The 13,041-nt window shown below is 39.2% G+C and overlaps 1 protein-coding gene across 3 annotated transcripts in view; it reads left to right on the forward strand.

Annotated features, from left to right (window-relative positions):
- The first annotated feature begins 486 nt into the window (after positions 1–486).
- Positions 487–13,041, forward strand: part of LOC131066096 (GCN5-related N-acetyltransferase 4, chloroplastic) — a 101,429-nt gene continuing 88,874 nt past the window's right edge. For 2 of the 3 annotated variants that reach the window (XM_058000807.2, XM_059214056.1), the window contains exon 1: positions 487–727. In XM_058000807.2, coding sequence (XP_057856790.2) covers positions 613–727 — 115 coding nt within the window. In that variant the 5' untranslated portion in view covers positions 487–612. The remainder of the gene's footprint in view (positions 728–13,041) is intronic. The other variant, XM_059214055.1, reaches the window with a different exon arrangement.

Raw genomic sequence — 13,041 nt, forward strand, 5'->3', positions numbered from 1 at the left:
AGAAACTTGCTCTCAAGATCCTCCCTCGATTAAAAGAAAGAACCGTAGACAATGAGTTGGTCACAACTTGCTCGTTAGCACTTTGCCTCCTCGCCACCTATGCGAGTGAACTCTGAGTGGTCTATTGGTAGTGCTTCTCAAGTTTAATTTAAGCAAGTTTCCTTGACTAACTCTTGCTATTTTTCCAGCCTTAGCTACTCAAAAAGAAGGAGAAAAAAATGATGACGAATGAGACCCTCTTTGCAAAGATTTTGAACCCTATTGATATATTAAAAAAACTAGATGACTAAGACTCTCCTCCTCCCCTTCTACTACTATATTTCTACCCAACAATTTAATTAATATTTGTGTTTTATGATTTGAATGTTAGTACGTGTGAACTCTTGAAATATGACTTTATATCACCCAGTTTTCTTTGAATATATATATTATTATTTCTTATAAATTGTAAATTAAACATCTATTCACTAAAAATAAACGTATTGCCTAGCCGTCCTATTGAAAGCACTAATTAGACTTAAATCTGTAAAAAATCAGCTGAAACTAAAAAAGGCTTTAGGAAAACGCCCGATCACAGGGAGGAGGAAACAACCAAATCATCTAAAATTTGCAATGCAGGCCTTTTCTTCATTCTCTCTTAGCCTAAATATTCCCAAATACAATACTCCAGGTCTTCATTCAAAGCCCCTACCACGTAAATTGCCATGGCATCAATCGGCTGCAGAAAGTAAGTTGTATGCTTCTTTTCATATATTTTACTCGCACCTATATTTCTTGTCCAGTTCAATAGCTTTTTATAAATTGGCATCTGTATTTTATCAATCTTGTTATTTAAACATTGCACCTGTCCTGTAAATTGAGCTCCCTGAATAACCCATTTCATTTTATCAACATGTCTTGCTGAGGGTTCATCTCCAATGGTCAGTTGCTTTACCATCATTAGAATTATTTATTACAATCCACCTAGAGAAGCAATCCAATCAATTTCTTTTGTATTTATTTTTTTCAATTGTATAATTGATCTGTTTGTAATACATGCATCAGCTAGGACTTGAATCTAGTACCTTCTATCAACACTGCTAGGAACTGTAACACTGGGCAACCGGCCCTTCACAGGCTCTCCGAAGTGTGAATTAAGCCTCCATCATGAAGGGAATATAAGAAGGGTGTGGTCTTTAAAATTAGAAACACGAACGTCACCCCTAGTTCAATTGCAAAGTGGTGAATAGGCCAGTTACATGGTTAGATTGTGAAGTCTAGAATTACGGTTACTGTTCTAGGCATCCTTGGTTTTTTGTCAGTTTAATGTTGTACTTGCACTTTAATGCTTAACAATAATAAGTTTAATCGTCGTTATAACGTTAGAAACAAAGTTGTATGTAGAACCGGGGTCTAGCAATAAGCTGGAGAGCTTAGGACTACAGTGACTCAGGTCAAAATTATGGCGGGCGTGGTCCCAATAGTGAAGTGGAGTGCAGACAACCATAATAACCCGGGTTCAATCTTTGATAGGCATGCTCTGCATAATTATGGAGTCTTCTTGGAATTTTTGTTATCTTTGTGTGTCTGGGTGGGATTAGGTACCCTCTTCAGTCTTCTAAGAATCTATCTAGTAAATAGAAACATCTGTTTGATAGAGCCCTAGCTTGGCTGCCAGCTTTTGTTTTAGCGGATTTGTTTCTAACATTTAATTTATTCGTTATGGGTTAACTCCTCTTCAGCGTTCAAAGAATCCATCTACGAATTAGAAGCATCTGTTGTGATTGGAAACCAAATCGAGCTGTTAGCTTGTATTCTATCTGTTGAGTCCGTAAGACTATTCATTGTGGGTTACACCTCTTCAGTGTTGAAATAGAAGCATATGTTTTGATAGAAGCCCAACACTTGCGGCTAGCTTGCATTCTAATGGAGTTCTTTGAAGGAGGATTTGTTATGGGTTTTTTCTCCGTAAACTTATGTTTCTTGGAAGTGTTATAGCTTAGTGTATGTTTTCAGGAGTAGGTTTGTGTATTTCAGTTTTCCCAATGTTTCAAGCTATCTTTGGGTGCTTGAGGGCTCTGCTTAGTCTCTATCTTACCTCTCGTAGCTTTAAAGTGCATTGCTACAGAAGACTACTAGAATCTTGACAGGACAGGCCACAATACGATCTTGATTTGGTCAAAAAGGTTGACGGCAGAAGGGGACTGATAGAAAATAGAAGGCCTTAATTTAAAGTTATAACATATTGTTGTAAACGTTTCTTGTAATAATCTTTCAAATAATCTCAAGAGGATATGTGGTTTTGCCATTCCATTTTCTGGTTTTTGTCTGAAAGTTGTATTTTGTTTCTTATTTAGGATAGAGTGCAATAACTGCCATCCATATCTTGGTTACTGTCAATTAGTGATGTACTCACACACTTGTTTTTGGTCATCAAAAGAAAATCTTTAAAAACTAAGAATCTAGATCGAGTGGATTGCTTACCCTCCTTTTCAATCCATGAAATATAAGCAGACATTTTGACAGGAGCCTACGTTGGTATTGTAACCAGCTTATTAGTAGGATAATTCATTATAGGCTGTTTCTTCTTAGAATTCATTTCCTTCGAAGTTCCCTATGTTTTAATTATTGTATTGGTACATAATAGTTTATCTGATGAGCCTGTGTTGCCCAAAAATATTGGCAGTAGGAAAGGAAGTATACGGGATGGACATCAGCATTGAAAGCGTCACAAAATTGAAAATCCTGAGTAGAGAGAGACCTCCTTGGGGAATTGATGAACAACCTGCACATGAACAATGTGGCAAACCATTTGGGAGGATGGCCATTTGAAGAAAGAAGAGGATCAACCCCAACCAAGCAAGTAAGAACCAATCTTGATCATTGGTTCAAGAATAAATCATGACCAAGTAAATCAAAGGCAAGAAGGCTATATAAAGATAGAGAACATGTATGATTTTCACTCTACGTTTAATACCATGGCTAACACTAAACTGTAGTATCCTGCACACGCTGGCATATGAGTATATTTCTCACCTGAAGCATGCTTAGGGCTAGATAACCTTGCTAAGAACTATGCACTGCTAGCGCATAACAGAGATGCTTAAACATATGCAAACATGGGCAAAGACAGATAGGAAGAATTAAAGGTTCTATTCATTCAATCCTCGAGTCTGTCAGTACATTCTATGAACATTTTCTTGTCCTCTTGATCATTATACCTGTGGGGTTTTTAAAGGTACTTTCCCCCACTGCTGAAGACTCCGGCTGGCCTGTGCATGCAACACAAATCATATGGTTGCACATTGTAGTTGCAACAGAACTGGATGTATGTGTGAGAATCGTAAACTACCTAAGAACTACTACATAACTGCTTACTAGCTGTTGATGACTGTTACATAACTGCTTGGTAGTGCTAGTTAACTAACAGTACAAAGCAAACATGAGAAGAAGGCATCTTTGGTGCCAACATCCTGTTGGTGCAATACTGTGTTTGGTTGTCCAGAGTCCAAACATTAAAAATATGATACAAAACAACAGACCCGCAAAAAAGTTTACTGTACAAAAATTCTCCAAAAAATCATCAATTATCTAAAACATCTTATGAGGCAACAATGAAGGCAATATTGCCAACTGATGAGTGCAATACGAGGTTGATCTGCAAAGGTCTGCAAAGGAACTGGCATCAGCACTTATTTGCTTGATAGTCATCACATCATCATCAACAACCATACTATGCAATTTCATTGAAATTTGAAATTGTTGGCGCAATGTTGGCAAATGCTCGATGATTTGTTACAACTCTTAGCGCACTATTTTGTACCAACCCTGCTTGGTAGTGCTAGTTAACTAACAGTACAAAGCAAACATGAGAAGAAGGCATCTTTGGTGCCAACATCCTGTTGGTGCAATACTGTGTTTGGTTGTCCAGAGTCCAAACATTAAAAATATGATACAAAACAACAGACCCGCAAAAAAGTTTACTGTACAAAAATTCTCCAAAAAATCATCAATTATCTAAAACATCTTATGAGGCAACAATGAAGGCAATATTGCCAACTGATGAGTGCAATACGAGGTTGATCTGCAAAGGTCTGCAAAGGAACTGGCATCAGCACTTATTTGCTTGATAGTCATCACATCATCATCAACAACCATACTATGCAATTTCATTGAAATTTGAAATTGTTGGCGCAATGTTGGCAAATGCTCGATGATTTGTTACAACTCTTAGCGCACTATTTTGTACCAACCCTGCTTGGTAGTGCTAGTTAACTAACAGTACAAAGCAAACATGAGAAGAAGGCATCTTTGGTGCCAACATCCTGTTGGTGCAATACTGTGTTTGGTTGTCCAGAGTCCAAACATTAAAAATATGATACAAAACAACAGACCCGCAAAAAAGTTTACTGTACAAAAATTCTCCAAAAAATCATCAATTATCTAAAACATCTTATGAGGCAACAATGAAGGCAATATTGCCAACTGATGAGTGCAATACGAGGTTGATCTGCAAAGGTCTGCAAAGGAACTGGCATCAGCACTTATTTGCTTGATAGTCATCACATCATCATCAACAACCATACTATGCCATTTCATTGAAATTTGAAATTGTTGGCGCAATGTTGGCAAATGCTCGATGATTTGTTACAACTCTTAGCGCACTATTTTGTACCAACCCTGCTTGGTAGTGCTAGTTAACTAACAGTACAAAGCAAACATGAGAAGAAGGCATCTTTGGTGCCAACATCCTGTTGGTGCAATACTGTGTTTGGTTGTCCAGAGTCCAAACATTAAAAATATGATACAAAACAACAGACCCGCAAAAAAGTTTACTGTACAAAAATTCTCCAAAAAATCATCAATTATCTAAAACATCTTATGAGGCAACAATGAAGGCAATATTGCCAACTGATGAGTGCAATACGAGGTTGATCTGCAAAGGTCTGCAAAGGAACTGGCATCAGCACTTATTTGCTTGATAGTCATCACATCATCATCAACAACCATACTATGCCATTTCATTGAAATTTGAAATTGTTGGCGCAATGTTGGCAAATGCTCGATGATTTGTTACAACTCTTAGCGCACTATTTTGTACCAACCCAGTGAAAGGATCTTTGCATTTTGATGTGTTTCTCTCAATAACTGCTTCTAGATAATTTATCTTGTTAGTGGTGGTGGCAATATCAAATGCAGTCAGGTTTGCTCATTAAAAGTCCTGTTCCATCTGATCTAGTGCGACCTCTTCTGTAGCCAAGTACCCATCAATCCAAGCTTGTGGATTGAAGATCAATGCAAGTACTTGGTGGATTTTGGCCATATCTTTTTCCATGTCATCGCAGTTAAGTTTGATCATTCCCAAAATTGCCAATAGCTCATATCCAAGCATTGGAATATCTTCCTGTGGCACTATTTGTGCTGTAGTTTTTGTTGCGTGTTTAGCTGTAAACATTTTTTTATAAGATGTGCAGGAAATTGGAATTCCTCATCAATTAATACAGTAGCAGCCGAATTGGAGTTGTAACAAGCAAAGTACAGACCATTGCTTCCAGCTGGTCAACATGTTTAGTCAAGGTTTTAGTGGGATCCGTGGTTGTAGTGTCTAGCAAAAATAAATCTGTGCGGGTGGCCAAAATGACCTACTGAAGGGTATGTGGGTGGTTGACAGTATAAGTGATAGTTGCTTCAAGCTGAGCTTGCACTTCTTGTGCATTTTGTAATTCAGTATCTTTGATATGAATCTCTCTTTGAGGTCATTTACCTGCTCCTTGGACTCTTTCCACCTCTAAACTACTTGCTTTACTTTGCCCTACGTGTCTTTGAATTGATTGTTCTTCCGTGTAATAGCATGAGAGATTTGCACTAAACTGAGGCAGCTTCAAGTAAGCCACTGCAGCATCACATTTGTGGCCATTACCGAGAAGGTAGACAAACTGTCTTCAATCCACCTCTAAACTACTTGCTTTACTTTGCCCTTCGTGTCTTTAAATTGCTTGCTCCTCTGTGCAATAACATGAGAGACTTGTGCTAAACTCGGGCAGCTTCAAGTAAGCCACTGTAGCATCACATTTGTGGCCATCACGGACAAGGTAGCCAAGCTATATTCAATCATTGTGCAAGAATACAATACAATGCATGGTACGCCATTTTCTTGCTGTTGGATGTTGACTTCCTTAGTGTTGGTTGGCAGATCAAATTTCTCAGAATGAGCAAGCTGTGCTTCACAATAAACAAAAGAGAGGCCCTAATTCTGGAACTATTTTTAATAACAAATGAGGGCCCTTGGCTAGTATAAAGCATATGTGCTAGAGGGAGCTTGTTGGGGTAATACTGCCTCGAGGAATCAAAGGTTTCTATGGCCTTAGGTTGTATAGGGGAAGTTTGAACATCTACAACTCTTCCACATTGCTTAGTTTCAACTTCTTCAATCTCAAATGGATGTCACAATCTTCTTAAGGCATTTTTCCTCTTTGTAGTGCTCCATAAATTTCTGCCCAATTGGCCTCTTCAAGACCATCCTCGTCTTCTTTTTCAAATACATCTTCACGTACAACTATTTGTAGTTATATGACTTACACTTGCAACAAACTCACTCACAACCACAACCATCCTCTACATAGTTTGTAGACTTGGCAAGTCACCGAGCACTTGTAAGTTTTTCTTGCTGTGAGTTATCTTAGAAGAAATTTGTAATGTTTACTGATTTTTTCCAAGGATGCACTACATGCTTGAGGTAGACTCAAGAAAAAGATAGTAAGAAAAAAATGGATAAGGAGAGATCCAAGTCAAAAGGATGGTCTAAAATCCCCATTAAGACTAGAGTAAAATGTTGGAACTATGGGAAGTGGTGCAATGTTAAGAAGAAATGTAGAAATAGAATTAATTTTTGATGATTCTTCTATTGAAAATTCTTTTGATGATGAAAATGATCATTTGTTTATTTCTGCGACGATTCTTACTGATAACTTATTGGCTATGGCTTATTGATTTAGGTGCCTCATATTGCATTACTCCTCACATGGTGTGGTTCTTTTCTTATAGAGCATATAATGACTAAGTTACCGGTTGGGGTATGGGTACTGTTGTGACCTTTTTCATACATCGCCCCATTGAAGATGGGGACCCTCTCCTTTCCTTCTTTCTAGGGTTTTTGGTAGTGCCTGTGGCCTTCCACTTCAGTTCTGCTCGGTTCTGTCAAGTTTTGAACGGTTTGAGTCCCAGAGATTGAAAGTCAGTTTGTGCAAGCCAAGTGATAATAGAGTCCAAACACCGTCAAAGTGCCTAGAAAGGCTAAAGGACGAAGAACGCAATTGATTTGAACGAATTTGAACAACTTTCTATTTTTAGAAAGTTTTTTTTTTGCTTTTTCCTATTTTTTAGGAAGTTTCATTTTTGGCATTTTTAGCCCAATCCACGACATGGCTATTTTTAGAAAGTTTTCCCTATTTTTTAGGATGCCTGCTTTTTGCTTTTTCGGAGTGGGGACCTATGGTTTGCATTGGTACCACTGACCTACTTTGATCATGATCGAAATTTTCCAAGTGTTGACCTAAAAGATAAGTTCCTACATTTTAGGGGGTCATGACACTTCAAATGGTTTGCCTGAGTATGGATTTCAAATTTCAAGTCAATCTGGTTAAAATTGAAGAAATTGTGAAATTTTGAAGCTTTCCAAATATTTTCTAAGTTTGGCTAATCATGGATTGATGGTGAGTGTTATGGTAGGAAGCTGAAAAGTCCGCCATGAAGAATTGAGGTGATGCCTATGTCAAAGAAGTTCTAAAAAGTCCGCCCTATGGGATGATGGTGAATAGTTATGGCCAGCTCAAAACTCCGCCCTATCCATGGTGACATCAAAGCAAGTCTAAGGCAAGCAAAAGTCCGCCTTCTTGAACCAGCTCAAACTACGCCCTCCAAGCTGCCTAGGAAGCCAAAAGTCTGCCCTCTTCATGGTTGAGTTCCAAGTCTTGAAAAGTCCGCTCAAGCATGATGATGGAGATGCCTAAAAAGTCTGCCCTAGGAGGAAGGCATATGAAGTGAACATGAGAAACTCCGCCCTATGGAGAGAGATCAAAAGTCCGCCCAAGTTGTGGTATTCAAAATTCCGCCCTAGGGATGAAGTGAAAGGTGCTCAACATCAGAAAAATGCCATGTGTAGAGGTTAAAGTCCGCCCAAGGTGATAAACTCTTGAAACTCTGCCTTCAAAAAGGTCATGCAACTCCAAAGTCCGCCATGAAGAAGGAAGCTCAAAACTCCACCCATGAAGTATGATGAATAAAGTCGCCCTACTTTGCACCCAAGTTGGAGAAAGTCCACCTTGGTGATGGTCGTAAACTCCACCCAAGCAAGTGTTATAAGTCTCAAAGTCCACCTTAGAAGACATGAAAAGTGAAGAAAGTCCGCCCTACTTGGACATGCAAGATGATTTCAAAGTGAAGAAAAGTCCGCCCATGATGCCAAGCCCACAAAGTCCGCCTTGGTAGTGTGCAAGCCTCTCAAAAGTCCGCCTAAGGTGATGAAGGAAGATGCCTATCTCTCCAAACTCCGCCTAGAAGATGGTTTCAAAGCAACACTTAAACTCCGCCCTTGGTGATACTTCAAAAGTTCGCCTTGAAAAGTATGATGTATAAAGTCTGCCCTACGTTAAATGGCTCTTATCCTTCATATTGATGGAAGTTTACCCAACATTGCAACAAGTTAGAAACATGACCAACCAAGTCGGCCTTGAGGGAAATGTGATAAAGTTAAGACATGAAGTGCACATAAACATAAGGAAAGTTCCCACTCTATAAAAGTCCGACTTTGCCTTGCAACACAATGAGAAACAAACTTCATGAAGTTCGCCTAAGTCAAAGGTGAAGCCAAAAATACTTGCTAAGTATTGAGGAAAGGAGAATATTCCTTGGTGATGTCATCCAAATCTTCATGAAATTCGAACTAAGTTCCAAATTAGAAAGTTTTAAAAAGAGATATTTGAAGATCAAGTTCGAATATGAGCTGGAAAATCAAAATAGAAACTTGAGTTTGTGAGAGATTCGAACCATGAATCTAAATTAGAAAGAGGATATTTGCAGATTGAGGCAATTTTGGACTGAGTTCCAAATTAGAAACCTTTTGGAAAATGCCAATCTATAGGTCTAGTTCGAATATGAAGTGGAAAATCAAATTAGAAAGTTGTAAAATGAAGAATTCAAACTTAAGGAAGATGACATTGCAACTCAAATTCAAATTGGAAACTTTCTCAAGGTTGAAATCAAATTAGAAACATGAATTGGAAAAGATCTGCGTGTTTCTAATTGCAAATTTAAACTTCATTACAAATACCTTCTTCACTTCTTCATTCTCACACATAAGGTTCGAACTTTCTGAGCAAGTTAATAGTTATCTTGCAGGCTGAAGGAGGTTCAAAGAAGATTTTTGCAGGTTGAAAGTATTTTTGGAGGTTTTGAAGGCATTAATCATTATTTCCAGCTTTGTTCTTTATAAACGCCGACAGATTTTTGGAGTATAACCAGCTAATAGGAGGCAGATCATTCGAATTTTCTGAGTTTTTCTAAAGATCTTTCTGTCTTCTTGTCTTTTTCTTCTCTACCCATCGAAGGTGAAGTTGGTTAAATGCAGATTTATTACATTTTCTCAGTTTTCCAAGTTCGTTGGGGGTGATTTTTGTGGACTCATGCAAATTGTGAGTAAGAAAGATCATGTTGGATTGAATGGGATGAGGGTTTTCAAGATTATAAGACTTGTTTTTTGGATTGAAATCGTTTAAGTATGGAGTTTAGATGTGAAAATTCCATCTTTTTGTGACTAAGTGTCAAGAATAGAGTGAAAAACCAACCACTTAGTCATCAAGATCCTAAATTTTAAGTTAAATTTCTGGTTTCTAACTTAAGTTTCATCTTTATTCGCAGATTTCAAGAGCGATGAAGTTCCAAGTAGACAAGGATGCTCCTCTTGAATCAAGAATGAACTCAAAATGGAAGAATATCACTGATAACAACCTCGGGCATATCAATCTGAGAGAGTTTAAGAAGCGGATGTTCAGCTTAGATAACCTTGTGCCTGCCGTGACCGCATGAAAAATGATGAAGAGTGGTATCATGCATGCTGCTTGCTTTCTCCCTACCATATAGTGCATGAAGTTGGTAGTTGAGTGCGCTAGGCACTATAACCCTGTCAGTAGAGATATTGTGGCACTAGATGGAAGAGTGTTGGCCAATATCAGTGATGAGGCCATAAGGGAAGCTTTCAGAATTCCGGAATATCATAATGCTGTATATGTGACCAAGGATGAGGCTGATCGAATGTATCAAGACCATATGGAGGAGTACGACACCACCATCAATCATTCATGGCTTGACAAACCAAGAAAAGGTGCCTCCAAGCTGTCAAGGAAGAGCTTGGTAAGGGCGTATTTTAAAGAGGATATTGGAGATATGATTGTCTTGTTGAACAAAATAATGGGTAATCCCCAAGGCGCTCCATTTGAGCTTTGGATGTATTACTTCATAAACGAGATAATGAGTGGAGTCAAGAAGATTGACTGGGCTCAGATGATAAGGAATAACTTGGATAGCCAGTTGAGAAATTTGGAGGCATATAGGACCTTTTACATGAGCTCATATTTGTTCTATTCCCTTGCTAGAACCTATAGATACAGAGGCCTCACATGTAGAGGGGAAGTGGGAAATAAAGAGAATCAATTTCCTGTCTACGATTGTTACCCTCAGCTGCACATGGAAGAAAAGTTACATTTCAAGAGGGTAAATGATACATTTTTGATGCATATCACATAAACACTGCAAGGTGGATTACATCAGAGACTCTCTCAAGAGTCTATGGACTTCATAAGCAGATTTGGGTACTGGTATGTTCAATACCCGAAATTCACCTATATCAGAATTCAGGGATTTTCCGAAACTCCTTATAAGCTCCCAGTCTACCCTACCAACCGAGTTGTGCTACTAGAAGTTGTGAGGCAACTAGAGGGCTATATGACAATTCAAAGAGATAAGCAGAAGAAGGCAGGGACATCCTCTCTCACGATTGGAAATGGACTAGAGACATGCCCGTCATCACAAGCCGTTGCCACTGCAAAGAAAGAGCAGGCTTGGTACCCTTTCTACCAATACAAGGCAAGAGGGAACTTTGATCCATTCCATAAGATGAAAAAAGTAGAAGGAATGGTATTCGAGCACAAAACTGATTTGGAAGATTATTGGGCTAATGCAGCTGATAGTTTCAAAATCAGAAGAAGATTTTGGTCAAGGATTCCCCTGAGTATGGTGAGAGCGACAGAAGTATTCAGAGTTGCTGATCAAATAGAAGATAGTTGTGAGCTTCAGCAGCCGGTCTTTGAGAAGATGAGAAATGAGCCATTGGCCTTGGCTAATTGGTCAGAAAGAGAAAAGTCAGATTTGGCAGACCTTATGAGATCAGCGGTCGAATACTCCAAGTGGTGGACGTCTGAGAAGACAAAGCAACTGAAGTCCAAAGGTGTTGCCCTGACTTATGATTTAATGGGAATGGATGACTCTATGTCTTCCAACCCTTGTATCTCTACAGGCAATGCTCGAAATCTAGAAAGTGTTGGGTCCCGGAAAAGAAAGGAACTGGTTGGAAGCTCTGGAAAGGCCAAGGGAAAGAAAGTTGTTGGGGAGAGACGTGAATCCAACAAAGGTCATTCCATTCTGAGTGCCGCATCTGCTGTGCCTGACCAGAATGCAGTTGAAGAACAGGAGATGGACACAGATATGGGGAATAATGAAGTAAGAGTGCCTTCTCCTTCGATTGAAGAAATAGTGAGAGAGGCTGTCCAAAATCCAGTCAAGGAACAAGTTCTTAATAAAGCCAAGAACGTTGAAGAGCCTAAGCCCCCAGTAGTTTTCCTTGATGGCATAGTTACTGGACCAGGAGGGACAGATGGTGGATTTGATCAAAATACTGTGGAGCAGTCAACCATTCTTGATTGGTTGAGAGAAAGGATAAGGGCTAAGGTTCCTAATGAAACCCATTCTGAAGAGAATACAACACCATTTTTGGCAAAGGTGAACGAACCAGTCGTAATAAAACCACCTAAGCCAGCCAAAAAATTCTCTTTGATTTAGAGGGCTAGTGTAGGGTTTAGAACGGTTCAGATAGCTGTGCCGAAAGAAGGTAAAACTCGGGACAATATTGCCCCAGAAGATTATAAGATTACTACTATAGAGTTGGGTAAGGCTACTCAAGACCAAGAAGTCCAATACTTCGACGACTCTTGCAACGCCCTCAAGGCAAGGCTAGCCAAAGAGAAGGAAAAAAGAAAGAAGGTTGAGGAAGAGAATCAGTAGTGGAGGAAATATTTTTTCCATCTAACCAAGCCACTTAACCATGAGATATCAGTCACCCCTCCGCAACCTCTTCAGCAAGAGTTGATGAAAGATTACGAGGACATGAAGGGCTCGTTCACGCAAGCTAAGGAATGAATCTTAGATGCTTCGGAATGTGCTGACATACTTGTGGAAAATTTGGTATCAACACATGAGTCGGCTTCTTCATTGGTCAGCAAAATTCAGGACTTAGCTTCAAACTGGGAAGATGTTGAAGAAATCCAAGATGAAATACTTCCACAATTGAGGGTTATCCGAGGTCTGTCAAAGTGAAGCTTGGTAGATGCAGGTGTCATCCAGGCTGGGGATAGGTATGATTTTAACACTTGGTATTATGCTTTGGTCACCAGGATTGAAGTCCTGAAAAAATCTGAAACTAAGTGTTTTGAGATGGAGGACAGTGTCAGAGAGATTTTAAGTAAGGTGTTTCGTGTGGCATTAGAGATTTGGAAGAAAGAGGGTATACGAGAAAAATACTTGTAGGCAGAGAACCTGAGAGCCAAAATTTAGTCGAGCTTTTTCAAAGACTCGGGGATGATTGATAAGGGCGATCTCTCAAGGATTGCAAGTTTTCTCCTCATTGACGAGAACTTTCTTGTCCAGGCAGTTGAGTGGGAAGACATCCTCACCACGTGTACTGATGATGTGGACATCGTCGACTTCCAGATTATTAACCTGCCAAGTGTCACT

Source organism: Cryptomeria japonica, chromosome 11, assembly GCF_030272615.1.
Source record: "Cryptomeria japonica chromosome 11, Sugi_1.0, whole genome shotgun sequence".
NCBI classification, from domain to species: Eukaryota; Viridiplantae; Streptophyta; class Pinopsida; order Cupressales; family Cupressaceae; genus Cryptomeria; species Cryptomeria japonica.